The sequence below is a fragment of the Archocentrus centrarchus genome, chromosome 14 (genome assembly GCF_007364275.1).
Source record: "Archocentrus centrarchus isolate MPI-CPG fArcCen1 chromosome 14, fArcCen1, whole genome shotgun sequence".
Taxonomy (NCBI): Eukaryota; Metazoa; Chordata; class Actinopteri; order Cichliformes; family Cichlidae; genus Archocentrus; species Archocentrus centrarchus.
The window spans coordinates 11,498,191-11,525,597 of NC_044359.1; the positions used below are offsets into that span (position 1 = coordinate 11,498,191).

Genomic DNA, 27,407 nt, shown 5'->3' on the forward strand with positions numbered 1-27,407 from the left:
GAATTCACAATAAAGTCTTTATACTGCATCACTTATTGATGAGCAAAATAATTCAAGGGCATTGCAAATTTTAACATTTGGTCCAAACCTTGACCAGAATATTTTTAACAAGGCATCTATTCACCACACATATGTTTAATAAAAAAAAATGTAATAACAACTTTTTGCAACAGTAAAGTCTTCTATAACATTTTAGATGTATTTGTAAAAGTGCATTTGTTGAACTAGAAAGACCAACTGATGCAGTGCATTAAATATTTCAACAAAAGAAATTGCACCAAGTGAACACTTAATATCTGTAAAATTAAAGGTTCTTCTGCATATTCAAAGTAATGCTGACTTAATGAGTTCAGTCTTAGAGTTCAGTCTTTGGGGTAAAATAAACAGATTTATCAGTCCAAGCAGGGTTAAAACGGCGATTTTCATTGTCAATTTTACGTTTTTGACCTGTCAGTGATATATTTTGGCGGTTGTCGCACTTGGAGAGAGTATTCTGGGCTGGCGTTGCTAGTGGTGTGTTCAAGTACAAGAGGAAGGGCGGGAATTTTTTAAACTGTCACAGCAAATATGATTTAAATGCGTTTTTGCAGCTTACGTTGGGTCAGTAAGGGGGTGGGCCAGTCAAAGGGGGTTCGCGGGCCGGATGTGGCCCCCGGGCTGCTAATTGAATAGCCCTGCTGTAAACCTTAGAGATGGTTGTATGGGAAAATCCCAGCTGATCAGCAGTTTCTGAAACACTCAGACCCACCTGTCTGACACCACCAGCCATGTCGTGTTCAAGTCACTTGAACCACCTTTCTTCCCCATTCTGATGTTCAGTTTGAACTTCAGCAGGGCGTAAGTTGCTGTCATATGATGGGACGATTAGATATTTGCATTAAGAAGCAGTAAATTGAATTTTAAATCAGTCTTCCTGTTTATTCTTAAACTGATCTGACTGGAATATGATGTTTCATGTAAACATAGCCACAGCTCTCCAGAATTATTGCTATAAGAGGGACGGACTTACTGCTGTGTTCTGACTGATTGCTCTGTTTTTGCTGGATGTTGTGTAACTGTCAAGCACTGCACATAGTCATTTATTATTTTACAATAATTTCATTAAGACAAACCATTTAATCATCATAAAACAACAGCCTACTACTAGATAGTACACATTATTGCATCTACTAATCAAAGCATGAATATTTAATACCACCACATTATATAAATATCAAATTGTAGCTGAATTATTAAAAAAAAATCCCTAAAAACTGATTTGTTTTATGCACACTTAATCATCTTCCTCTCAGAAGACACAAGCAGCCAAAGATTTTTTGTTTTGCTTCAAGGAAAATTCCTGACAATTTCTCCTCCTTACTTTCTGTTTTATGCATCTCAAAATGAACACCATTTAGCAAGATGATGACAATATAAGCAGTTATATGCTGAAAACAATATGGAAACATAAAGTGCATAAGCATCTGTTTCATTTTAAAGCTCTTTATAATTACCTTGTGATAGTGATGAGGTTATGATAGTTATATTGCTCACATCAATTTTTTTTACATACAGTATGTCTAAATTAAAGTTCAATCACCAGTTTCTTTTATCAGGTAGAGATAGGGAGCAACAAGGGAAATGTCTATTTATCTGGAAATGTCAACGATAATTACTTTAAACAGGCACTGCCATGATATTGTATCTACATTATGACAGATTAATTAGGAGATGAAACAGTTGAAACAGCTGTGCCATTTTCCTTAACGATCAAGACGTGTTTGTGGTCAAAGTTCAACCATTTAGATTTTATTACGCTCTCAGTGCATCAGCTCACATCACAATAAAGCCCTGGAAGGCTTTGCTGAATCAAGCAGGGGACAAAGCAACCAGAGGTCTAAAACACTGGAAGCATGGGTTATCATTCAGACTTTATTATTTATGAATGATTAGTCAGTAGTAGCCATTCTGGAGTGTTGAGTTGGGTTTGCTTTAGACTTGCAAAACCTCATGACAATACAATAATTACAATGACCATCTCTGGTTTTAACCTTGTGACAATCTGCTTTATCTGTAGGTTTTCTTCCAAGGTAATCCAATAATCCTGCACATACTCAAATCAAATGTTTGTATCTAACACTATGTTAGATATCTAATGTAACCTACTTTAATTTGAGCGAATGTAATGTTCTTCCTCTGCCATTTACTGCTGTTAAAAAAATCTCTGCCTAAAACTAATATAATTTGGGGTATTTAAGATTAAAGACAGACAAGGTCAGGACAATGGAAAGAATAGAGGGATATTGTTGGCTTTTTGTGCTTGTTCACCAGAAAGTTGAATCATTAACTTCAACTTTTTAGTGTATTCCAAGTAGATGCAGCTGCCTGCACAAAAGCCCTTTCACTGAGCTCTGTGCATACTCTCAGTACAGGCAAGAGCAGGGGGTCTCAGTGTGAGCTGTAATTTTTTTATGGGGTGCAGTTCCTTTACCTTTTACGTCTTATTACAGTCTCTTCTCCCTGGCATAATGCAGAGGCAGTTGTAGAATGTATAATTGAAAGGTCTGAATGATATATTATCGCAAGGATGCACCAACAGTGATAATCTGGAATGATACTGGCTCCCGAGCTTGTTACTGGTCCCACCAACCTGCAGAGTGTTTACGACTGTATCGCTTGTTGTCTCTCTGTCCTTCTTTCCTCTCTTTGCTCTACCCTCACCCCAACCGGCTGCGGCAGATGGCCGCCCTCCCTGAGCCTGGTTCTGGTGTTCGGTTTGTTCCTGTTAAAAGAAGTTTTTTCCCTCCCCTGTCACCAAATGCCGGCTCAGAGGGAATCATTTGGTTTCTGGATTGCCCAGAGGGGACTGTTGTGGGCTGAATAAATGAACTGTATTAACAAACTGACCGAGTGCTTGTGCATCAATGTATTGATAGTATTTTTTGTTTGTTTTATTGTGGTTCTTTATTATCCAGTGTGTGCCAGAGGAGAACACAGAAATCTTTGTTTAATAAAAAGCAACAAGACTGTTTCAAAGATCTGAAAGTGACACAGCAGACAAATACTGGCCACTGCCATCATTTAGTCATTGCCATTTTATTTACCAAAAGGCAAGAGATGGCAGCCACCATGATGGATGTCAACCAATGCTGATGATCCTCCAATATATTCTTTTTTTTTTTGCCACAACGGCTTTTACAGGTAGTGAAGAGAGACAGGAAAGATACAGGGGAAGACACGTGGGCAAATTGGTGACGGGCCGGGACTCGAACCTGCACTGCAACGCGGCATATGTATGTGGTCGCCGGCTTCACCACTGAGCCATCCAGGCGCCCAATCCTCCAATATATTCTTACTTGTCTAAATTAAGAACACTTAAATGGTAAAATTTTGACAATTTTTTTTTTTTTTTCTCTGTAATGCTGAAAATGTTAATATTTTTCAGTCATAACTTATTTATATTACCACTTGAGAACTTGAATTCAGTTATTAGCTGAATAAATCAGAGTCAACGGGAATCAACGTGAGTCAAAAAAAGAGAAAGGTTTACTGAATGAACGAGCTGCATGCCTTGCTCACGGTATGGCTCTAAGCAGCATGTATTGACAAATGTAGATTGCAATGCATTCAACTGGGGACTATTGACATTTCAAGAGCAAAGACACATCCTTGTGGCTGGGAAATTTCTTGGTGCAGTGAAAGATGACCTTGCTGAATACATATTCTGTGGAAACGCTGATAGAGCTTCAGTAGCCTGGGAAATTGAACTTGTCTTATAAAAGGAAAGCATACAGGATGACAAGCAAACAGTGTATACGTGTGATTGATTCAGTCATTAATCTGAGCTGTACTCGGTGTGTTTGCGTGTATATGGGGCTGCAAAGGTACAAATGCATGTTTGTATGTGTTCAAAGAGCCCGTCTGTGCACACATGGATAAGACTCCTTTTGTTTAACTGCTGTCCCTCAGCCCACCTCTATCCTTGCACGTCTTCCATTCTATTGATTGGCATACAGAACAAATACACGAGTCCCCACTGCAGGTAAAAAGAACTCTTGTCTGTAGTGGTAGGTAAACTAAGAAAACACTGTGACCTTTGACAGCAAGAAATGTTTTTCTTGCTGCCAAGTATTTCAAAAGGTTATGGTTTACTCCAGTAAAATAAAAAAAAAAGAAGCTATTTTTAAATGATTATTCTCATGCAAAATGTCTCAGTTCTTTAGTTGATACTACTACAATTTCTCTTCCTTCTTCTTTGGTGGAGAATACTACTATAGCAATTTTGTACAGCTGATAAGTAATATGTTTGTAGTATCAAGTATTGAAAGGAAAAACATTTTCATGCTTGATTCAGTTATTTAGGACTCAGTCACATAGGATTAGAGATTGGTGGGTGACCCCTTGGCAACCACAGGTGTTCCCTGGTTGCTGAGGGTTGCTGGCAGTTGCAAAGTGAAGCGGTATATGGTGCTGCACCGGAAACCCCCACTGCAATTGATTTAGTCTCTAGCAGACTCAAGTGGTCGCATATAGCTTGTGTGGAAAATGCCGACTCGTACACAAACACTCGCCAGCTACTCACCAAGCGGTAGTGAAACTGTGAAAAGTGCGACACAAACCGGAAATGAAGAACGTAAACACAAACGGCCTCCATTTCGTGGCACAATTCGCCGAGTAAATGGCGAGTGTTTGCAGACAAGTCTTTCATGCAAACTATGCTAGTGACCAAAGCAATCACAAGACTGGTGCAGTACCTTCTTTGGGACTAATTTCACCTAGCAACTGTCAGCAACCTCCAGCAACCACATCCCAACCCAACTCTCTAGGCCTGTGTGACTGAGGCGTAACTGAGGGAAACTGTGATCTCATAATGGTAGGTCCACCCTATAGCAAACACTGTTATGTGATACTGTTTGACTGTAACATCATCATGTAGTATTCAACAAGAAATCAAACTAGCAACTGAGGCTATCATGAAAATGTTTACTGCTGGGCATTTCTAAGAATGCAAGTTTAAGGCATGTTTACACTTTAACTTTTCAGACCCTGAAATGAAGTCATTTTTTTTTTACTTTATGGGCTATATATGATGATAATGTCAACAAAATTAGAAAAGCATATTAATACACCCCCCCCCCCCATGTCAACTTGTAATTGAATTTGAAAACTCTATATCTGCCTGCTTAGACTACATAGGCAGTATGACAGCTCTCAAAAAGCTATTGTGAGGAGCATGCAAAGTGTTTGAAGTTGTTGTTTTTTTAAATAGCTATCTGTTCTTGGGTTGTGAACCAAAATTACATTATTTTACTTAATTTCACAGAGATCTTGATTCATAATCATTAAACACTGAATTTATCAAACAAACCTAAAATAAATTCAGACCACATCTCTTCCACTTTTGGTTGCTCATTTTCCATCTTGTTGCTCATATTACATTTTATTTCAATTTGTTTGTTGTAAAAAAAAACAGTTGACACACAAGGAGAGCACTTATTCCACAGCTAAAATAAAGCTATGCTCGAGTGAATTTATTAAGTTCATTAATTTAAGCCAAAAGAAGCCATCTGGAACATTTGCTGAGTTCTTTAATAGACTCATAATTAACCAAAAGTGAATAATTTTACAAATGGAATGTTAAAGTGACTTTGCAGGCCAACAACTCTTGATTTATAACTGCAAACATTAATGTTTGTACTGCTGGACTAAAAGTGGCATTGCTAATGAATGCAAATTTAGAAATTTCTAAAACTGTATTTCAAACGTGTTGTTAAAACCTTAAAATCTTTAAAGGATAAGGCTGGCAGCACTGTGACATGCCTTTTTCTACCCCTCTGAAGTACTGCAATCATTGGCAAATAGTTCAAAAGGGTAAGCGAGCCAGATTTGGCAGCTTACAGACTCATTTGGCACTCCCACTATTTCAGTCCACGCAATGGAATGCAACAGAAACATAGATCTAAGATGAACCTGAACACCAAGAAGACAGCTTATTAGAGTGTCCCAATTTGAACATGTCAAATATTTCTTAAATTGTGACGGTTTTAGAAAACACTAAAAAAGATGCAACAATATGGTCAATATATTTCTGTGCTGGGGATAAAAAGTGCCCACTGAGTTGGCTTTCACAATAAAATCCACAGAAATGGATGGCTGTCATTTGCATCGCATGCGATTTGTGTTTCTGAGAGTCCACCACTGTTTGGTGGCAACAGGACAGGTTTGTGACCGAGTACAGGCCTGTGAAGGACTGGGCTCCGTCCAATCAGCCCCTAGGGAGGATCTCCTGCTCTTCAATTCTAATTCATGTACATATAAATAACTGTCACTGGGACTGCTAATTGGATTAAAAGGCTTGGTAGAGGAGAGATGGTGAGAGGGGGGAGTGAAGACGTTAAGAGAGGCAGCATGGCATGATTTACAGCATCATTTTTTTGGAAAGGTGGCAATTTTTGAACTAAACCCAATTATTGCTGAGTAAAATCCACTATGTTTTAAAAGGAATTGTTGAAGCAAAGCACTGAACGAACAGAGAACAATTCCTCCAAATATTACCATGCAGTCTTTTCATTTAGCCTCACAGTATTATTTGGAGCCTCAGCTGGGAGACTTTCCAGTAACCATTATTCATGTCCTGATAAGTTAGGACACCAAAATGATTATATACCACAGTGTGACTATATGATGATGTAATACATAATGAATAAACACTCTCTAAGGCAGCAGGTCCTGGACATTAAAATGTCAAAGAAAGCTAAATGTTGTCTGAAAAGTGTCACCAGTCAATTGCAGTCTGCCGTGCCTGAATCACTCAGGGATCTCAAACAACAATAAGCAATGTCAGATAGAGCCTTTAAGATTGGCTGTAATGCCTAACATTACTCACATTGCTCATTCAGTGGAACAGCAGTTAAATTATTTGCTTGCATTTCATATAGTTGTTGTTGGAATATTTGTTCAAAGCAGACATAATATTTTTGCTAAAACTCAGATGGTACTTATTGTAATCTGCAAATTAACTGGTGGTGCAATTCACTGCAGACTGCTGAAGAAAAATGATTTTTAGAAAAATAGATTTGTTTTAATAAGTTTCCTGTAGCTCTATGGGTCACCTTATTAAATAGGCCTGTAACAAATAATAAAAACAGCTTATGGCTCATGCACACTGGAGTAAAACAGGAAGGTAACCTCTTTGCAAAAATGCAGTGATTTTAAGTTTTTTTTACATTCAGTAACCGATTGTAAGTAGCTGCAGCAACCAACTGGTTGCCCAGTGGTGGACCACTTTAAATTGTAAGGTGATTGCACAGGTCACCTGGTCAGAGGCAACCTGTCTCCAAACAATCTGTCTGCAATCACTCTCAGACACACTGCCAAAGGACTGCAAAAGGTTGTTTAGGGTTCTAGCCAGAAAAAATTCACAGAAATATCAGGGGGGAAGGCGGGGGGGGGTCCCCTCGGTACCAATGGATGACCGAGGGGTGGGGGTTCACAAACAACCACTTGCTAGGTCTAATGGATGCGCTGCTAGCTAACTGTGATGATAGCTATCTGTTCTGGTAGCTAACAGCGGAGATTCTCAGCCAGGCGCGACGGTACCTCAGCAAGGCCAAGCGATTGGTGCTGGAACTCTGGTTGCTGTTTAATTTATAAATTCAAACAGACTGCCAACACATAGCAATCAAAAGTCAGTCTGTGCCGATGAGTGCATCTAATCTGCGATATGTGTCTCTTTGCAAGAGGGGACTCTACTCAGCTGGGTGCCAACTGATTGTATTCTGGTTATGCGAATTTCTGTGTATGTAAACGGCAGCAGATATGCGATTTTTGCCAATTTATCACAGTTAATCGCTGTATTATCACAAACAGATTGCATGTAATTGCCAACTTGACCCCATTCAGCTGCAAACTGATGGCAGACTGTTTTACACTCTCCAAGAGGCATTAAATATAAAACATATTTAATATACAGGTTCTAGATTGTTATGATGATAAATTGGACTGCATTACATTCTAAGGTTTTCCCCACAAAATGAGAATTGAGGAAAATTATAAACATGTTTGAGTTAAATGAAATCCAGTTCAATGGCACTATTTACAGTAATCAATTTATAGATTAACATTTCTCGGACTGCGTTAATTATACTGTAAAATCTTGATAAATGATGAATTTGTGACTGATGCATTTGATTGTATAGAAAAAGTGGCACATATAAACAAAAGGACACCCAATTTTTCACAGTTGCTTAAGGCATTTGATATCACAATAATAATAATAATAATAATAATAATAATAATAATAATAACTAAAAGAGATATTAGAGAGCACATGATCCAGTAAAGCTAATGCTTATTGCCTTTCCTCCAAGTTCTAAGAACGTTATCCAGATCATTAGAATTTAATGGGTTCTTCCTGTGCCCATATTCCCCCTCATAAAATCCAGCCTGATAGTTTTTGTAGTCTTGCTGATGACAGAAACACAGAAAAACAAACGGCACCAAAAAAATAAATAAAATAAACATCATCATCATCATTATTATCATCATCATCATCATCATCTCCAAGACTTACCAGCAACTTTAACATGACCTACAGTATAGATGATGCTAAGCTGTTACCATGGGCTACAGAGGAAAAACTGATTAAACAGCATAACACAGATCTCTGAGTGTGTTTTTCAGACACACCTGTCTGGATTTTGTTTAGTTTGGAAGAATTTTTGTAACTGTACTGACAAAAAAAAGGGGGGGTGGGGGGATTTGAGATTTGCTGTTAACAGCCACACCCTTGTACTCCTCTGTTTCTCTTCCAAAATAATTGTAATATTTCACCTTGCATGTAAAAATGATTAAGAAATTGATTACACACATTTGATTTGGAAGGCACATCATTATCTCTAGAATGAAACCTTAATAGGTAATTACGACGATGCAACAATGAAATGTAATACCAACGTCGGGAAATTTAGATCCTGTTATCGCTTTTAAATCAGTGTCACTAACAACAAATCTGACCCATAGATGCAGTCAGTGGCCAGTGAGTGAGTGTATGTGTGTGTACAAATGTAGAAAACAAAAATTGGAGAGTCCATTTTTTCCCTCACAAAAGGTTTTATTTTAAATGTTATTTTCTTCCATTTTGAGAAAATATTGTTGAAATAAAACTCTTCAGATCATTGAGTTCTCTCAGCATTATGTGGTTAAGTGCAGTGTACACTAAGGCGCTACAGTTAGTGCTATTTAGAACACTGGCAAGCAACTGAAGACATCAGTATCAATGACAGCAGCACTGGTATTGGAAGAAATGATCTGTGGAGATCGCAAGAGTGAGGCAGACAAAAATCTAAATGTGAGCATGAGAGATATGGAGAGAAAGACTGCAGACTTGAAGCACACAGTGCAAAAATACTAGATGAAAGAGGAAGCATGTGTTGAAATGAAACAAAAGCTTGACTATGGTGGGAGGTTGCGGTCAGGAGAAGGAAAGGAGATGTGGGGGAGGCTTACCTGGGTCCTGTGCAGCTCCTGTGTTTGAGGAGGAGGGTAGGTGAGGAGAAGCAGGAAGGAAAAACAGAAAGGGAGGTTAGCATTCAAAGCCCCATTTAAAGTTGATTTGCCAGTGCATAAAGGTGCATGCAAGTAAAGTACAGAACCAATCAGGTAAAAATTCAGATAAAAAAAAAAATCATGCTTTTTAAGAAAGAAATGATTAACGAACAGAAAACATACACAAATATTAAGATACATTTTTAAAACATTATCCAATGATTGAACAAACCTCTAGCTTGCATAGCTATGCCATACAATAAAAATACCGCTTTTACCTTTTACAGTTTAAAAGACTGGAATATGGATTGAATCAGATTAGAATAATACCATATTTAGAAAAGAATTACATCACAGGCAACAGTGTGAGTTTGCCAAGGAACCGGCAGAACATCCAGGAAGCTCCAGCTCCCAGCCAAGAAACAGTCGAGCACATAATCCCATACACAAACACATTTTTTGTCTTTTCTACAAATTAATCAAACTATATCATTTTATAACATGCTAGGTTCTTATGTTTTGTTCTGTGGAGTGAAAAAAGATTCTCATAAAAGATCATTTGTGAGACTGCAAATCATAAACGTTCACACACACACATACACAGCACTGTTGTTTAAAAGATCAAAGATCATTTTGACCTACTATAGACCAACAGTACTGTGCAAGCCTTGAGTGGCACCACATTTCTTTATATTTTTCATCCAACTGTATTTTTAAATTGTCAAACATTAAAAATGCACCTGCAGTAACTCAAGGGATGAACCAGTGTTGTGTATACATACAAGAGACAATTTTACAAACAATTTCAAATTGTACTGTGTTACCAGCAGCCTGCCGCAAACACACGTAATTGTCATAATTTCTTCAGTTGAATATATGGAAAATGCCAAAGATAACACAGTTTGACAGCCATAAACCAGTATTTTTGCACCAACAAGGTGATTCCAAAGAGCTATTAGGTGAAAACCTGGCATATCTCAGCACGGTGTGCTGTGTGTCCTTAAAAAACAAAGTGCAAAAAAAACAAAAGAAAAAAATAAAAACTGGACAAGTGGAGGACAAAATGAGAAGTGGCAGGCCTGAAAAACTATCTGCAGCGGATGAACAGCACGTGAAGGTCATATTCTGAAGAAACAGGAAAAACGGCACACAAGAAGGCTTTACAGAGGTTAATTAACAACGTCCAGAAAATCATCGGCCACCCTCTCCCATCTCTGAAGGACCTTCACAGCACCCACTATCTCAGGAGGGCATGCAGCATCCTGGGAGACAGTACACACCCGGGACACTGGGTGTTTGAACTGCTGCCCTCCAGCAGGAGATTCAGGGCTCTGAGGGTGCAGACTAATAGAATAAGGGACTCAACTTATCTGGAAAAGGCCTGATACAGGACCTGAGAGATGCATCTTCAGCTGATCCATCTACTGTCACTGAAGCCTCATCAGAAATGGCCTCAGTGGAAGGGTGACTGTCGAGAAGCCATTTTTAAGGAAGGTAAACAGGAAGAAGAGGGTGAGGTATGCCAGATTACACAAGAACTGGCATGAAAACCAGTGGCAACAGGTCTTCTGGAATGATGAATCCAAGTGATACATTTTTGGTTCAAATCATCATCAGTATGCACGGAGGAGGTCAGAAGAGAGGTACAACAGTGTTTACAGCCATCTGTAAAACACGGTGGAGACTCTGTGCTGGGCATCATGTCAAAATTGACAGAATTATGAACACAGAAAAGTACCATCAAATTTTGGTCCACTAAACAACACCAGCTGGAAAGCGTCTGATTGGCAACAGCTTAATTTTTCAGCACGATAACGATGGAACGCTGTCAGTCGTGAACTGGCCTCCCCAGAGCCGAGATATCAACATTATTGAAGCAGTGCACGATAATCTTAGCAGAGCACAGAAGAAAAGTCAACCAACACCCAAAGAAGAGCTTTGAATGCCCTTCACAAGAACTATGCCTGGAGAGAACTGACAAGAAAGCTTGCCTAAAAGAGTTCAGGCTGTGTCCGTCCATCCCCATCCATCCCTATCCATCCATCCATCCATCCATCCATCCATCGAGAGGTGTGGTACACCCTGGACAGGTCTGTCACAGACTGTCACAGGCCATAAAGGTGGTCATACCAAATATCATTCAAGCTCATTACAATAGTACAATAGTACATATTTCTCAAGAAGTGAAGGGTTGCTCAAGATTTTTGCATGGTACTGCAGTTTACTATACAACAGCCTTACACAAGTACCTTTTTATATGCATATACAGTATGTGTATATTTATGTACTGTTTGTGTATTATAATAACCACTCAGCTACAAAATAAGCCTATCTCTGCTGGTGGGCCAGTTAAAAAATTAGAGAAAAACACCCACTTTTAAAATAAATAAATAAACCAGCAAGCTTTATCAGCCTCAACTGAGACATCTGTAGAGAAAGAGCAGAGCTGGGCTTCGGTACACGGTCTGGCATACATTTAGACCCCCATCGTTGAGGAACGATCTTCAGCCAAGTAAGCATCAGGATTCCAGCTATGAGGCAGCTTTTGATTAGAAAACCTATTTCCTCTTCAACTTTTGCCAAATTTCAATCATGGTGATATTCTAATTACCATTATCCAGATCAAGAAAGCGAGGCAAAGATTGAGTGGGTGTGTGCAAGCGAGGGAGAAGAACTGTGAGAAAGAGGGGCCTTCTTTGCATGTAAGCAGGGAAAATAAGAGGGAAATGCAGGGGGAAAAAAAAACAGCTCTCTGATATCCTGTTACACAGCTTTGCTGGTGGTAAAGATGCTTGTTGGTGAGTCATTATTATATTATTTGCTTTTTTTGTACTGTAAATATCTGGACATGTTTATCTGCAAGCTGAAAGGTTTTATATGTTCTAAAGAATCGAGGGAGTATGATGTGTCATCCAGCAGCATAGTTAAAAGAAATGAACATGAACTGGTGGCTTAATTATTAACTGTTTAGTGTTCAACAAGCATGACAAATTGAAATTCACAGAACTCATCATTTCTAGGAAAGTTAATTTTCACTTTGGTAGCTGTCAAACTTTTACCAAAGGTTTAAATCAAAGCTTTATATGAAGCAACCACCAAAAGAGCTGACTGACTCTCAGCATAGCAGCAGGTGTGTCCTGCTTAAACATTCAGCACACTAGTACTGGAGTAACAAAGTTGTTGAGAGAACCACATATTCAAGCCAGACCACCCCTGAGTTTAGGTTCATGCAATGGGAGATTACCCAGCAATAGGGGAGACATGGAGCAGCTCTCCCCATGTTAAGCAAATAGAGAGTGGGCAAAAAATAACTGCATGGTGCTTTGCCCCTTATGGGTCTTGTGGGAGCCTTCGCCATCCCACCTCAACCCACAACCTCCGGAGGTGAGGTTAAATGGCAAGCGCTGCAGAGATGCATTAAACATGAGTCATTTGGACAGAGAGCTAGATGCTGGACCACTCCAGAGATGATAGGGACATTAACCAGGGTTTCACCAGGGCCTGAGCTGCATTTAATGAAGGTCTCCACTATCTCCCAATGTCTCTCTCTACATTTGACTCAGAGCCAGGGAGTTAAGTAGTTCAAGATAAACACTGCCACTACTCTTTCTGGCTCCAGTTGTCTGATTTTCTGCCTCTTCCCCTTGCTCTGTACTCACTGTGCAGCCTGACAACTTATTATGGTCTGTTTGCAGTGAGTGTTGGTCAAGAGCAACTTGTGAAATTCTTATCAAGAGTAACGCCAGCGGCAGTCATGCAGAAGCGATTTTTTTTTCTTGTAGTTCTGCTGTCATAAAAATATTATGATAAAATAGATTTTTTTCAGTTTTTAAAATTTCAAATTTTGTCTTGGTACTATTTTCACATCAAATTTAAGGGTTTCCATTCTACTTTTTTCTACATTTTATAGGCCTACTGACTCTTAAAGTTTTTTAAAAATGTGCAAATGTGTGGACACACAAGTGACTTAGGGACAGCAGGTGGCGGCAATGTGCCGCATTTAGTTTAAATCTGCCAGCAGAATACAAAAGAAGAAGCGCACCAGTCACTTTTTTTGAGCTAATGTAATTAGCCTTGCATTGCCAGTGATCAGCCAGTTCGATAAGTTTCCAGTTTCGACATACTAGTCGCTAGCCTCAGCATATTAGTGTCCACGGTTCATTCAGTAGTAGCTGGTTTCGGCAAGGATATATCCTCCTCTGGCTTCTCAGTAGTTGGGCCATTTTAAATGGTCTGGTGTAGGTATGTAGGTACTGCTTTCTCCCCGACTAAGGTGTCACTCCTTGCTGAATCAAAATCTCCAGAGAAGACCTCGCGAGCACCAGTGTGGCCAGTTGTGGCCGTGTTGTGAGCTACAAGTGAGTCACCATTATCTCCTGCTTGCAAAGGAGTGTTTTACCTTCTTAACTGATCTTTAATTTCATCCTTTTCCCTTGACCAGGATTTGCTGTCATCTTTTGTTCTTCCTGTTTTCAGTTTTTGATAAGTATGCTGACTTACAGTAGCTGCCTCTCTGTGGTCAACCTTCTTAACAAAATCCTGTTTTATTTGTGAATTTGCCGTCCTGACTCTTTGTTTCACCTGGACACTTTTAGTGTTACTCCACTCATCCTGTGGAACAATTTAGGGAATGCAACAAGGAGCATTCTAAGAGGATCATTAGGGGAAGGAAGGAAGGAAGAAAGAGAAAGAAAGAAAGAAAGAAAGAAAGAAAGAAAGAAACTTAATACTTAATGGTGCCAGGAAGGAGGGGTCAAGCATCACCGGGATCTTTAGGAATCAAATTTGGCATCTTGAATATCCTCACAAAAATAACATAATATTTTTTTACACTGTAGAATACAAAATGTTGGTGCATCTTAAAAATATATACCATATAATGTGCACATGTTTTATATATGACTGCAGCTGTAAAGTGAGTAAAAGATAAAATATCCCAGGTGTTATAAGAGTGGTCTAAAAAAAAACATGTCACAGCCAAGCTTTTATCTGCATTCATCAGGTGAGGGAGGCCTGGACACTGTTCACTGGAAACACAATAACAATGGCTTCCTTCGACACAGCACAACCGCAAGCTTCCAAGCACGTCATCTTCAAACGTGGCTCTTGGTTAATGGCCTGGAACACACATTCAATGTCTATCAAAGAGGGACGCTGCTGGGATGGATGCACATGCTGACAACCTCGCTCGCTCGCTCCTCAATCACACAAACATACTAATGCTCTATCTCCTTCACACTCCTACCGCCATCTAAACACATACACGCACACACAGACACATGCAGAGAGAAGCCCTCCCTCCAGTCAGTATAGCAAGCAATAATGTGTTGATTAAATCTGTGATCAGCTGCCTAAGGGGCATGAAATTGGACATGATGAGTGTGCCACATTAAAAACTAATTATCAATACCACCAATCCTATTGTCTTTCTTTTAAACCAGTCACAGCACTAAATCAAGTGTGGAGAATGGAACACTATGTGCTCTATCACAATGAGTTTAGGGGTTACAACCATACCTGGGTTCTGGTGCTTTCAAAGCTTTTTGATAAAAGACTAAATTATAATTTACTGCCTATAGCACTTCCTTATTGTATTTCAAACTCGGTGAGACTTGGCAAAATATGCTTCCAGATGGGAACCTGCTGATTAACAGGAATGCTTTGCTTTTTTTGAAAGTAAAATTGAAAAGCATTACCCTATTTTTGTCCTCCAAGACACAGTTTACATTTTTAAAAATAGCTTCTAATTGCCACATCTCCGTGACCACTGCTGAAACCACCTTCCTGACATTTGCGCTTTCCCCAACCTGATCCCCAGTCATTGCTGATAGTCACTGCAAGTTTCTTTAACCCTTTCCATGATGGTACTGTAACCCATTCTGTGCTGCATATAACATATAATTTTACCCTGTGTTGTTTTTAGAGGTGTGATTTTTGCCTAGGGTGCAAGAGGTTCTGATTTCATATCCCCAATGAGTGCCCGAATATGTGATGGCCCCCAAATCCACAGTAAAAGGAACCCATAACATGTGGGATGCCACAACACTGCTGCAGCTGAAAGTGAGTTTAATAATACAAAAATATTGATTTCTCAGAAAACTGAACACCTAAGAGAGATAGGAGCTCCAGCTTAAAGAAAGAATAGACACAACCTTGAACCAAACCACCCAATGGGCGAATCAGATTCAAGCTTCAATCGACTACATTTCAATTTGTAGTCACAGTTTGGCTGGAGCCTATCCCAGCTATCATAGGGCAAGAGGCGTCCATGAAGATCACCGTTTATGAAGCGTCCACGTCTGTTTACTCTGGAGGAGGCTGGAAAATGTCAGTGAAGCTCACGTCTGTCCGATGACAGCAATACTGAGACGAGTTGTTGAGGATTTCCAGGACTTCCCTGTCAGTAACCGCTTCTGTGTTTGCCGCAGCTAGCTGCTGTTAGCTGGCGTTACTGAACCTTTCTTCGAGGTGGATCTGATGTTGTGGACGATTCGGACACTGAGCGAATAAACTATCATATGATGTGAGAATGTGATCAAACTGTTTATCAGAAGGAAAGTGTGATTTTTAGGAAGCTCAGGCCAAGCATAATGTTAGCTTGTAATCAGCTGTTATTGATTAGTGTTGTTGAAGTGATCATCTGCCAAAAACTGATTTCTGATGTTTCTCTGTTTTTTTGTGTTTTTTAAATGTGTACTGTCTTTGTTTATATTAGTAAATAAACTGTAGTCAAGAGGATTTATGAAGATATGACCTGCTTTGCAATTATCTTTGTATCTAGATTAAATCAATCCAGTCCTTTTTGGCTACTTAAACTGTCTTTATAGATCTGTGATGTTTTATGTGTTAAAATTCCTCTTGTCCAGATATGTCTTTAAAAATACATTTTTAATGTCAATGACACTTTTTAGCCTGATAAATAAATAAAATATAAGTCATATAAGTCACTTTGCCGAAAGTGACTCTAGCTTCTACCTTATGACAGGAAAGCTGTTTCTCGCTCCAAAGGACTTTCATGAGAGACATGTTTGTTATATGTTTAACAGATTATAGGCCAAAAAGTCATTTATAACAGTTTAGATACAACCAATCATTTTCTGGCAAATACCCCAAATCTCTTTTTGGCAGACGATCACTTTTTAGCACAACGCTGGCTCCCTGTCAGCTGTCTGTAAACAGGATGGTCGCAGGTTTGAGCTTCTGAAAATCAGTAACTCTGACAAAAATAAGCACGACATGATAAGGTGCTATATAGATATACCTCTCAGGTGATATGTAGATACTGATTTCTTTCTTTCTCGTCAGTCTCATCAGAAGAGGATTATTTTGTCAGCTTTTTTTTCTGAGGAATGTCGTGCTGCCTTGAGATTTACTTTTGAAACAGTAACAGACCCCTCAGGTGACGTTTAGTAGACACACTGATCAATTGATCATTAGTTATTTCCTTTACTCAATTTTTATTTGTTTTCTAGTCAAATTTGACTTTTAGGTTCATCGAAAGTTATTTTTTTATTATTGTTTTCAAGGAATAAAGAAGTTCTAAGTAATTTGTTTGTTTTTAGTCTCATAAATCATCATTTGATCCAGAAATAACTATTTCATATATGCAAATGAGCCAAACTGAAATGAGTCAAACCGAAATTCACAGAACCGTGGCTTTCTGTATCGCAATATGAATTGAACCATGGATTTTTTTTACTGTTACATCCCAACCACTCGCCTGACCTAAATCTATCTGAACACCTCCGGGACATTATGTTTCAGGCTATCCGCTGCTACCAGGTTGCCGACTATCAGAATATCCAGGAGCTCAGTGGTGCCTTGGTCCAGATCTCAGAGGAGATCCCAGGAGACTGAAAGTTCAGTGCAATTCGATTTTATTTATATAGCGCCAAATCACAACAGCAGCCGACTCATGGCGCTTTATATTTTATTTAAGGTAAAGACCTTACAATAACTGCATAAGAAACCCAAGACTATGTAAGAGGACAGAGAGTCACCTTGCCCTCTCCGGGTACTGAGCCTCCACAGTCAATACACACTAAGGAAGAGGAGACAGAAAACTGCTAATGAACAATCAAAAGAGACAAAACACTGGAGAAGAATATTCTAGTGGACAAAGGAATATTTAACAAACCCAAATCTGACCAGAGTTTCACCAAAGCATTGTCACATCTTACGTAAGTTTTTAAACTGTGACTTTTATCGGTTTTGGAAAGAGTTTGTACCATCCGCAGCACCATATCCCACTTCTATGTGTGAGTCTGAAGCCCAGTTACAAACAGATATTGAACACTTAATTTAGAGTACTTGCTCGCACAGTACCATACACATCAGTTCAGATATATAGGTTTGTAGCTTTTGTGCAATCTCAGCAGCATCTCCATCAGAGATTGTACAATTGCGGCAAGCCCGGAAGGTGAGCTTTTGTCTGTGTTCAATTTAGACTGCAAGGACGTATTAATTAAGTGAATACCACATGATAGTGTCCTCTTCACCAAAAGTTTCTCACAGGGCAAATTCATTTGCTGTTTTACGGTGTGTGTGTTGCACTGTGCGACTCTCAAGTCATCCAGTTCAAACAATCACTAGAAACATGAAAATCCAGCACTGCAGATCCCCTCACAGCGCCTTAAGCTAGCAAAAAGACAAGACATATCATGGCAACACTTGACTCTGAGCAGAATGCTGCTAAGATAAACTGATCCAATGATGGAAGTGGACTGACAACGACAGATAACTGTCAAATACACTACACCTTACAGGACACTGTGCATTGCCTAGGTCTCTGAAAAGCCATTTATCAACCTGGGCATCTTGGTTTGCAATTTCATACCCTGTTCACACCATTTGGAACACAACCTCCAAAATAACCCACAGGCTGTCTCACATATGAGTAAGGAAAGACAGAGTGAATGGCAGGCTAAGATTATAAAGTCAGAGTAACGATATTTTAAGAACAGTTATCGGTATCACATCATTTAATTGACTCTGAGTCATACAGCCGCCATCTTTTTGGGCCTTTCTTTCTGAAATGATGCTTTCAAGGTGGCACCTGCAATCATTGCAAAGAGACTTGTAATGCATCTGCAAAGTATCTATATTTCACTGCTGACACTGTGCTGTGGGACAAAATCTGCACTTGTCTCTTCCCACCAAAAGGATTTCTACTCAGTTATGCATTGAACTGGAAAGCAGTTGTCATTTGCTGTAACCTAAGAGGTATAAACATAGCTTTTTTTTTCCCTCCTCCCTTCTCTCCTTCCTCCTTTTTTTTTTCCTCTCCTTGGATGCTGCTCATCCATCCACTCACCCTTTACCTCCGGCTGTCTCTGGGACCTGGTGATTAGAGCACTGGGTGCTGTCCTGCTGATAAGGCTGAGAAACCTCCCTCCCTCCACTACCAGTGGCTGTGTCCTCAGGGTGCAGGGAAAAAAAAAAGAAAGCCTAGGGTAATGTCCCCAACTCCCCCCAATCCTCACGCTTTCTCAGCATTCACCAAGTCATGGGTGGTGGATGAATGTACAGCCTTGTGCATCATCTGACTTTGAATAGATAGGCCTGCATTTTCATGAACGATAAGCGCAGCCAGAAAAATGAGGAAAAGTAATACAGCTTAGTGTTTAAGAGTGTAACATTATGCATCAAAAGCCCTTTATATGAGTGAAATTTTACATTTTGAAGTGTGTGTTTACAGTGCCATCTGGTAAATTGTGTACACTTAGCACTGGGAATGTAGGACAAAAGCAATGCTCAAATGTGGATAAGCTTCATTTCATTTCATTTCAGTTCATGAGAGCTGCTATTGTCTCAATATCCACCCAGCTGCCATAAAAAGGATAATAATATAGCACAGGTGATTCACACTGAGAGTATGATGTAATTGCAAGTTGTTAAAAACTATAGCTCTGAAAACTTGCTTTGCAATGCCAAAGGAAGGGTTAGCACTGTCACTTCACAGCAAGAGCGTCTTGAATTTCAAGAATTGCTATTTTGTCAACAAAGAAATTGGCACAGTTGCCAATGTGCTTGAGGCTGAGTGCCAAAGACTGAAGTCATTCTGTGAGGGACGTATTTTGGTGGTTTATATTACGATTTGTCTACACAAAAGCAGATACGAGTTACAAGCTGTGCGACCCCAACAGAAAACAATCAAATACCTAATTTTGCAGACTTCAGCTTTAATGCTATTTTTAGTTTAGCCCCTTGGAAGTCTGGATCTGGCCATTTGGAAGGGCGACTTGTACAAAGATGAACATCAACTTCTGTGTCAAGCAGTCCCAACTCCCATGTCAAGGCTTATCACTGCTGATAAGAGCTGTCTCTCAAACTACGACCTAAGAGTTAAAAAAGCAGGTTTTAGTGAAAGGGCCTGTAGTGTAGAAGCCTGAAAGCAGAGCATCAGGTCAGGAGTATATCTGACTGTTTTATTCCACATTCACAGGGTTGCACACAATGGATGAATCTGACAGGTTCAGAATGCAGAATTCTACTGTACATTATGTGGTGTGTGCTCTTGACCTGGTTCCCAACAGCTTCATCTTCTCTCAAATAAATACAAATTGAATAGTCATCATTTTAATACAGTGAGTGAGTGTACATATCACAGATGCACAAGTGCAACTGGTCAGCATGGGACTTCCAGGGAGAAATCAAATTTTAGCAGCTGCACCGGAAGCAGTACAGTGTTGCTACCTTTGACAACACACCAAAGAAAAATGTGAATCGAAACAAAAACAGCAAAAATATGTAAAGGTTGTGCAGCTGGGCTGCAGGGTCTTCTGACTGAATTCCAAAGCCCACCTTATGTAAGGTTAAAAATGCTAAAACAAATTTAAGTAGCAGAAAAATTCAAAACTAAAGAAGAAGTAATTTTCCAGTGACCAACAAAATATTTCCATAGCTAAGCAATTTCTTCTGATGGACTGATAAGCAGAGCAAAATCTAATCCTCAAGGTGTTCTGAAGAAAAAGACTTGCCCTAGCTTATCTCTGGGGTCAGAGAAGGTCCACGGCCATTAATTTTAAATGAGTGGAATGGATTTGTGGTAATCGAAACCCAGTGGCTCCAGACAGCACTGGGACTTTGTGGTGTGAAGACCACCAAACAGCAGTGTGATAACTTAACCACTGAGCTGTATGAAGTGGAGGAAGTCCAGAAACTGATTTGGGTTTTCTGCTCCCCACACGCTATGAAAGTCTTCAGAGATACTGTAATGCATTAGAAATCTATTTGGAGGCACTCGAGTGTAACAGGGCTGAAGACGTCAGGTAAACTCTCGCTTTTGGTCAGAATGTTCTCCGTCTAATTTAAGACTCTTTTTCTTAGCTGGTAAAAAAGTAACCTTGGGTGGGAAAGAGCGGTGGCAATTATAATCATATCAATCAATCGTATTCATATCAAACTGGTCAGGTACTTTGGCATGGAGGACACTGTGATCTCCTCTACTTGTCAGTTAGAATAAAACCTATTCCTGATGTTAAATCTGCTCACACTTGTGGGTTTAGACAGGGTGTGACAAAGTAGCCCCAAACATAACACTGTTTTTTCTTCTTTTTTTCGCCAGAAGACTGCGGAGCTCATAAATGCTACTGTCAGCTTCCACCTCGTGAAAAAATTGTGTTGTTTGCTCTATTATTTTGTAGACTTAGAATGTAAGAAAACATGCAGCTTGTTCCCAGGCAGCAAACTGTGAATGTAAGAAAACACACTGAAAATAAGTGTCGCATATTTTGCATATGCCACCATAAGGCAGCCTATTATTTGAGACATTTCTGATGCATTGTTTTGATACCCATCCAAAAAAAAAAAAAAAAAAGGTTCACGCTAGTGAAAAGAGGAAATCCAGATTACAATTTTGGAGATGGATGTGACTACTGCTTTTTATATTAAATGGTACAGAGCGTAGGCATTGAGTGGTTTGATACTTAATGATGTGCTACTAGTTTATTTGCTCTCTAAGAGCACATGAACTCAAACTTTCTACTAGTTTTACCATTATGTGTGTTAACTGGAGGCAAATAAAAGAAATAACTGCTTTATATATATTTTTTCTAAACATTTAAATTAAAGTTTATGCTACATCTTGAATCAAGACCTTCTCCAGATGGATATCTGAATCTGGATTCATTTTATTGAGGACACAAAGTTTGATTTGTATACATGGCATTGTATGTTAAAGACTGCTAACTACTTTTCAAGTCCATTCATTCTGTCCATTACCTTTACCTGCATCTTAGTTCAGATCCAGGACCAGGCAGCATGTCCTGGCCTGAAGCCTATCCCAGCATTCACTGCACGAAAGGTAGAATCTCATGTGTCTAGTTTGATTTCTTGTTTCTATTCATTTTTATATCACTGAATGACAAGTCCTTTTGTAATGGGTATATAATATATGTGTTTTTGTAAGCTGGAGGTAGTAACGCTGTATTTTTCCAGATTAACAGGCACCACTTTGAGCTATGCAGCTCAAAGGCTATTACACCAGTGCTCATTCCCTCCTACCTTGCTTTTTACTTAATTGAATCGGCCAGTCCCCATATCAGATATTCCTTAACAGAATACTGAAACCTATCCACCCTTTTCCTAATACCATTAGGGGAAGTGGGAGAGCAAGATGGATGCTTTAATCCTGCTGGTTCAGAGCACACAAAAGGAGAGCATGCCCTGCAGTCAGACATTAGCCACAACATTCACTGCTGAGCCACAATATTCTTTCGAGCAGAAGACTTGCCCTGTCACCGTCTGACCGAAAGCTACAATAACAACAGCTCATTTCCTGCAGACAACGCACCATGTAAATAACAGAAACAGTAGCTCATTCCACTGCTTGTTAAATGGGAAAAGAAATAAATTACTGCAACACTTTACACTGTGCAGCACCTCATTTCCATGATGTCTGCTACAGTATTTTATGAGTCCACAGGGGTCCAAGAAGCAGTGCATTTATGCCATCTGTTCATGAACCTGGCACATATACAGGAATGCATGTCCAATTTGACACAATGTTGATGCAGATGAATGAGGCCCGGGGAGGCCCCCTGCTGCTGAGGTATTCTTATTTCCCAGCCTATTTTCTGCTGTGTCAAACTGCAGCTAAGCTAAGGTGAGGTCCATTATTTCTGGCCAGCTCAGGCACAAAGTAATCCTCTTATTTGGGAGGTCAGCGCCAATCATTATACAGAGGGGTGCCATTACAGTGTACACTCCAGTGAGCTGATTTTCCCCTTACATAAATATATGACTCAAGGGACTGCTCTTATTCCCCTCTCTAATTTATCCCTCCTGCTTCTACTTTGCTCTCACCCCCCCACCCCCTCTCTGACCTTCTCAAGCTTCTTTTTTGCTTTTTACCTTTTCATTTTTCACTCTCCCACACTTTCAGCTAACATCCGTCTTTTCCCACCCTCATTTTTTTTCAGGATGCCCAGAGTGGCGTATAATTGAATCTGCAGAGAATGCATGAGCAGGAACAATTAGCTCAGTCACTCAGAATGTGAATATAGCTGTACAGTAGGATAAACAGAATAATAAAAAAGGATAGAAAGCCGGAAGATAAGCCTGAACTGTATGGGTGCCAGAACAAAGAGAAACGCATCGCACGCAATGTACACACCATTTTGCTCCCCACCATCGTCTCACAAAGCTGGAACGATTTCATTTTGCATCGGGTGCGTTGTCTTTACAGACATACTGTCCTGCTTACCAAACACATGACCGCTAAGTTATGACACTCTTCAAATTAATGATCCCATGTATTTTTCATTGGTGTGAAGTGGAAATCTAAGTGTAGGGGAGAAAACCTAACTTGAGAACAAACTTAAGAATCTGCAGCTGTCAGTGTCTCTGAGACTGTAATGCTCAACTTTAACAACATTTTAATGGAAAACCCTCTAAAAGACAAAGAGTTCATTAAGTTGTTCAGCTGTTTGTGCCAAATAAAGAGGTACCAAGTACATTAGTTTGTATTTGGGATGAAGGGGTAGACTGAGTAAATAATATTGTAATTCATAATGTGATTGATTTTTAAGGCACCAACGTGTACTTGGGAAGTTTTCACAATTTTCAGGCAGGCTCAGTGAAGACTTTTGTGAGGACCTGTCTTCAGTTTGTAATTTTCTGTTCTGCCCCTGAGTGGACCTCAGGCATGTCTGCCTGCTTGGTGATAGTGCAGAAACCCAGTGTGGACAAGTAGGTGTACGGAGGAGTTTTAAAGAAGACTCTCTTTGGAAGAACATGCATCAGAAAGGGAATGGTTATTCCTGCTATGACATCTCTTGGTATCTCTCCTAAACAAGCTTCCTTGTAATTTCTTTAAGCAGTCTTCAGGAATAGTTCTCCAGGCTTCTTGAAGCACATTCAAAGCTCTTCTTTGGATGTTCACTGCCTTTTGTTCTGTTCTCTGTCAAGATGATCCCACACTGCTTCAATAATGTTGAGGTCCGGGCTCTGGGGAGGCCAATCCATGACTGATAAGAGTTCCATTATGTGTTTTTCCATCCAGTTATGCTTTTACTTTATTGGCAGCATGTTTGGGATCACTGTCATGCTGAAAAATGAAGTTGCTGCCATGCTTTCCAGGTGGTACTGCATGGTGGATTAAAATCTGTGTTCATAATTCCATCAATTTTGAAAAGATCTCCAACATCAGCGGCTGAAATGCATCTCCAAACCTTGACAGAGCCTCCACCGTGCTTTACAGATGGCAGTAGACACTCACTGTTCTCTCTCTCCTGACCCGCTCTGTTCACGATGTTTTGATCCAAAACAATCTTACATTTAGTTTATCACTACATGAGACCTGTTGACACTGATTGTCAGGCCAGTTCTTGTGTAATCAGCCTTTTCTTGGGAACAAATTATCTGCGTTTGCCACAGGCTTCAAATAACTGCTTTTTTACTTGAAGCTTTTTTTTATTTTCAAAAACAAACAAAAAAAAGGCTAAACCCCTGCTGTTGACGACGGTAGCACTTGTGTTTTCGGCTGGAGGCTCCTTGCTAGAGAGATCCATAAACACAAGCTGATTTACTTTTATAGACTATGTGGTTTAACAGCATGATAACATTTTTTACTGGCAGAAACACCATCTACATTGCTCAAATCACCATCACAGATGGGATGGCAGTCTGGGTCAAAACCACAAACTAACAAGAGCCCCTCAGTCCTGCCCGGTAATATAAGTGCAACAAACCATATCTCTGCTGAATTTATATTATGTAAAATGGCCAAAACACAAATAGACAATTTTCTTCCAGGGCAAGAAAACTAGGGTGAAAAAAAAAGAAAATCTCCTCTGTCCAAAAATATATATTTCTACTTTGTGTGGGGCTGACACTAGCAAAGATAGGCCATAAATAGTTCATAAACACCAATTACCTCAAGAAGTGGGCATGAAGAAAAGAGCAGCCATTTCAGCCAATTATGAGGTTTCTCTCTCAAAGGGTGAAGAAAGATGACTCTTCTCTTTCAAGCCTCCCACTGAAAGAAGAAACCTCTGTCATGTTTTGGAGCCTCAATAATGTTTCCCTCCACCTTCATGTCAGGGATGAAAGGCCCCAAATGTCCTTTGAGTGAAAGCCCCAGAGGACTTAACATGCATCAATAACATTTCCATCCTTGAAGATGCTTGAGGGGGACTACACATAATCTTCCACACAGACTTTGAGGCTCTGCTCACTTCCTGAGACTTTTATTTACCCCAATCTCAAAGGTCCTTCCTCGCTATGCCAGAGATGGAGATAGAGAGAAAGAGAAAGAAGACCAAAAGGAAACAGAGGGAGGGAAAGGCAGAGACAGACAGCACATTGTGCTGAGTGTCGCCTGCTTAAAATAGGACAGCTGCCTCTTGAAGGAGCCATCATTCTTCATAGGGGTAGCCTGTCTTCATTTCCTCCATCGGCAAAGCGCACGGGGCTTAACACACTTACGTCTGAGGATTTGCTGCACTTGAAGGTGGCAGCAATTCCCCAGACTGCAGGAGGAGGGAGCACTGCAAAGCCACACCAAAAAAAAAAAAAAAAAAATAGAAAGCCAACTGCTTTAGAAGTTGAACCAATGCAATTTCCTGACCTCCTCCTTTTGCTAAAGCAAAGTTTCATTGAGTCTACAATCATTATTGCAAATGATTTTTGATATGTTTATAATGCACAATTAAGGTATATTTAAAAATGATTTTAGTTTTTTTATTGAACAGTATTCAAGTAAAGTGAAAAAACTGATAAACAAGTATGAATATGCAGTGCATTCCCTATAGAAAACAATAATGGTATGCATTCAAAAGGGACAAAACCAGCAAAGGGAAAGCTCTGGGAAATGAGGGCTGTTTTTACAGTCTAAATAAATTATGAAGCAATTTGGGGCCTATTTTTGTTCTACTTCTACTGTAGGAAATGAAAACCATCGAAGCAAAAAGCTCCTCTCTTCAATGCTGAAATCAATGAAGTAATGCCAAGTTCCCGAGAAGTTTTAAACATAAATTTCACACCCTAATTTGTGCAGTGATGTATCAGTGCAGCGCTTGCTTGCATTTCCCTCATTTCCAGCCCCATTGTTCTGCATCTTTTATGTGCAGCAACTCAGTTTAATCAATATGGCAAAGAGCACAACAAATCAAAGCCAAATTCAGCAAGTGAGCAAGGAAAGTTTTTATCACATACAGATTAAGCTCGCCATAAATTATTCATCCAGTGGCTCGACCCCTGTCCAAACTGTCCCTGAGACATCGCGTTCTCGGATGGGGCAGTTGGATCCGATCCAAAGCGGAATCTTTAATTGTCAGCTTTTGCTGTAAGTAGCCATGTTCAAATGAAGGTTACAGGTATGACATTCAGCTACAAAGCAGCGATTATGAAGAAAAGGTTAGCTGATATTGCCGCGGTCGGTCGCTCAAAATGACACAGTGACTCATCAGCAGCTGGGCCGTTAACAGCGGCGATGGGGATTGTAGAAGAAATATTATTTGTGCGAGTTAATTAAAGAGCATGATCAATAGACACCTCAGATACTCACTACAATGGCAGGAAGAGCAAAGGCAGGCTTGAATCCCTGACTGCTCCTTTACTTGCTTCAAGTGAGAGCGTAAGATGGTAATTCAGAGAAGATATTCAAGAAAGTGAAGCACTTAGGCTCAAAATTTGGGGACAGTGGCTTCTGATATCCTTTCATATTGGACTGATAGAATGACCTAAAAAAGAACAGTCAAATGGTAGGTTCTTCACAAACCAGTGGCCCCTTTGAAGAGGGATGATATCTGTATCCCTACTCTGAGTAAGGCTAATTAACTCGTTGACATTTTGCCTTGTGGCACCTCCTGGCACCAAGTGCAAAAAGTATATAGCTTTGAACCATTACTTAAATAAGCCAAAACTCTTTCCACGTTCCTTTTCAGCTAGGCTTTGTGTCCCTTAGTGTTGAATCCGGCATTTTTACTTTTTGCAATTCCATCATTTCGGCAACGAAATGAAAATCCGGCCAGATAATAATAAGAATGTCAGAAAAAAAAATAATAAACAGACATGGTCCTAACCAGCCCGTGAACACCATATTGTGAGGCAAATTACTGTTGAGATGACTGCACTGCCAGATGTGGCTCTCACACTGCAGGATCACAGAAAAAAAGCCAGCATATGCTCCACTCCGCGGATAACTTAACTGGTGCAGACCTCCAGTAAGCCGATTGGAGAGAATTCCCTGAGCATATATGGCCTACTTCATACAATATGGTGAGGGTGTGCTTGGACAACAATGATGAGCCAACATGAGTCATATGACAATCTGTGATAAATTAACCAAGACTCTATGGTGCAATATATTGTAGCAGATCAAGGGAGCAAGCAAGAAGTGTGACACATATCCTGTGATGTTACAAAGATCCAATTTGTCT

At 39.8% G+C, this 27,407-nt stretch overlaps 1 protein-coding gene across 4 annotated transcripts in view; it reads right to left on the bottom strand.

Moving 5' to 3' along the window:
- Positions 1-27,407, bottom strand: part of cadm1a (cell adhesion molecule 1a) — a 491,156-nt gene that overhangs the window by 165,120 nt on the left and 298,629 nt on the right. For 3 of the 4 annotated variants that reach the window (XM_030745617.1, XM_030745616.1, XM_030745614.1), the window contains exon 2: positions 9,487-9,504. The exons of the other annotated variant lie outside the window; for it this stretch is intronic. In XM_030745617.1, coding sequence (XP_030601477.1) covers positions 9,487-9,504 — 18 coding nt within the window. The remainder of the gene's footprint in view (positions 1-9,486; positions 9,505-27,407) is intronic. 4 annotated transcript variants of the gene reach the window in all.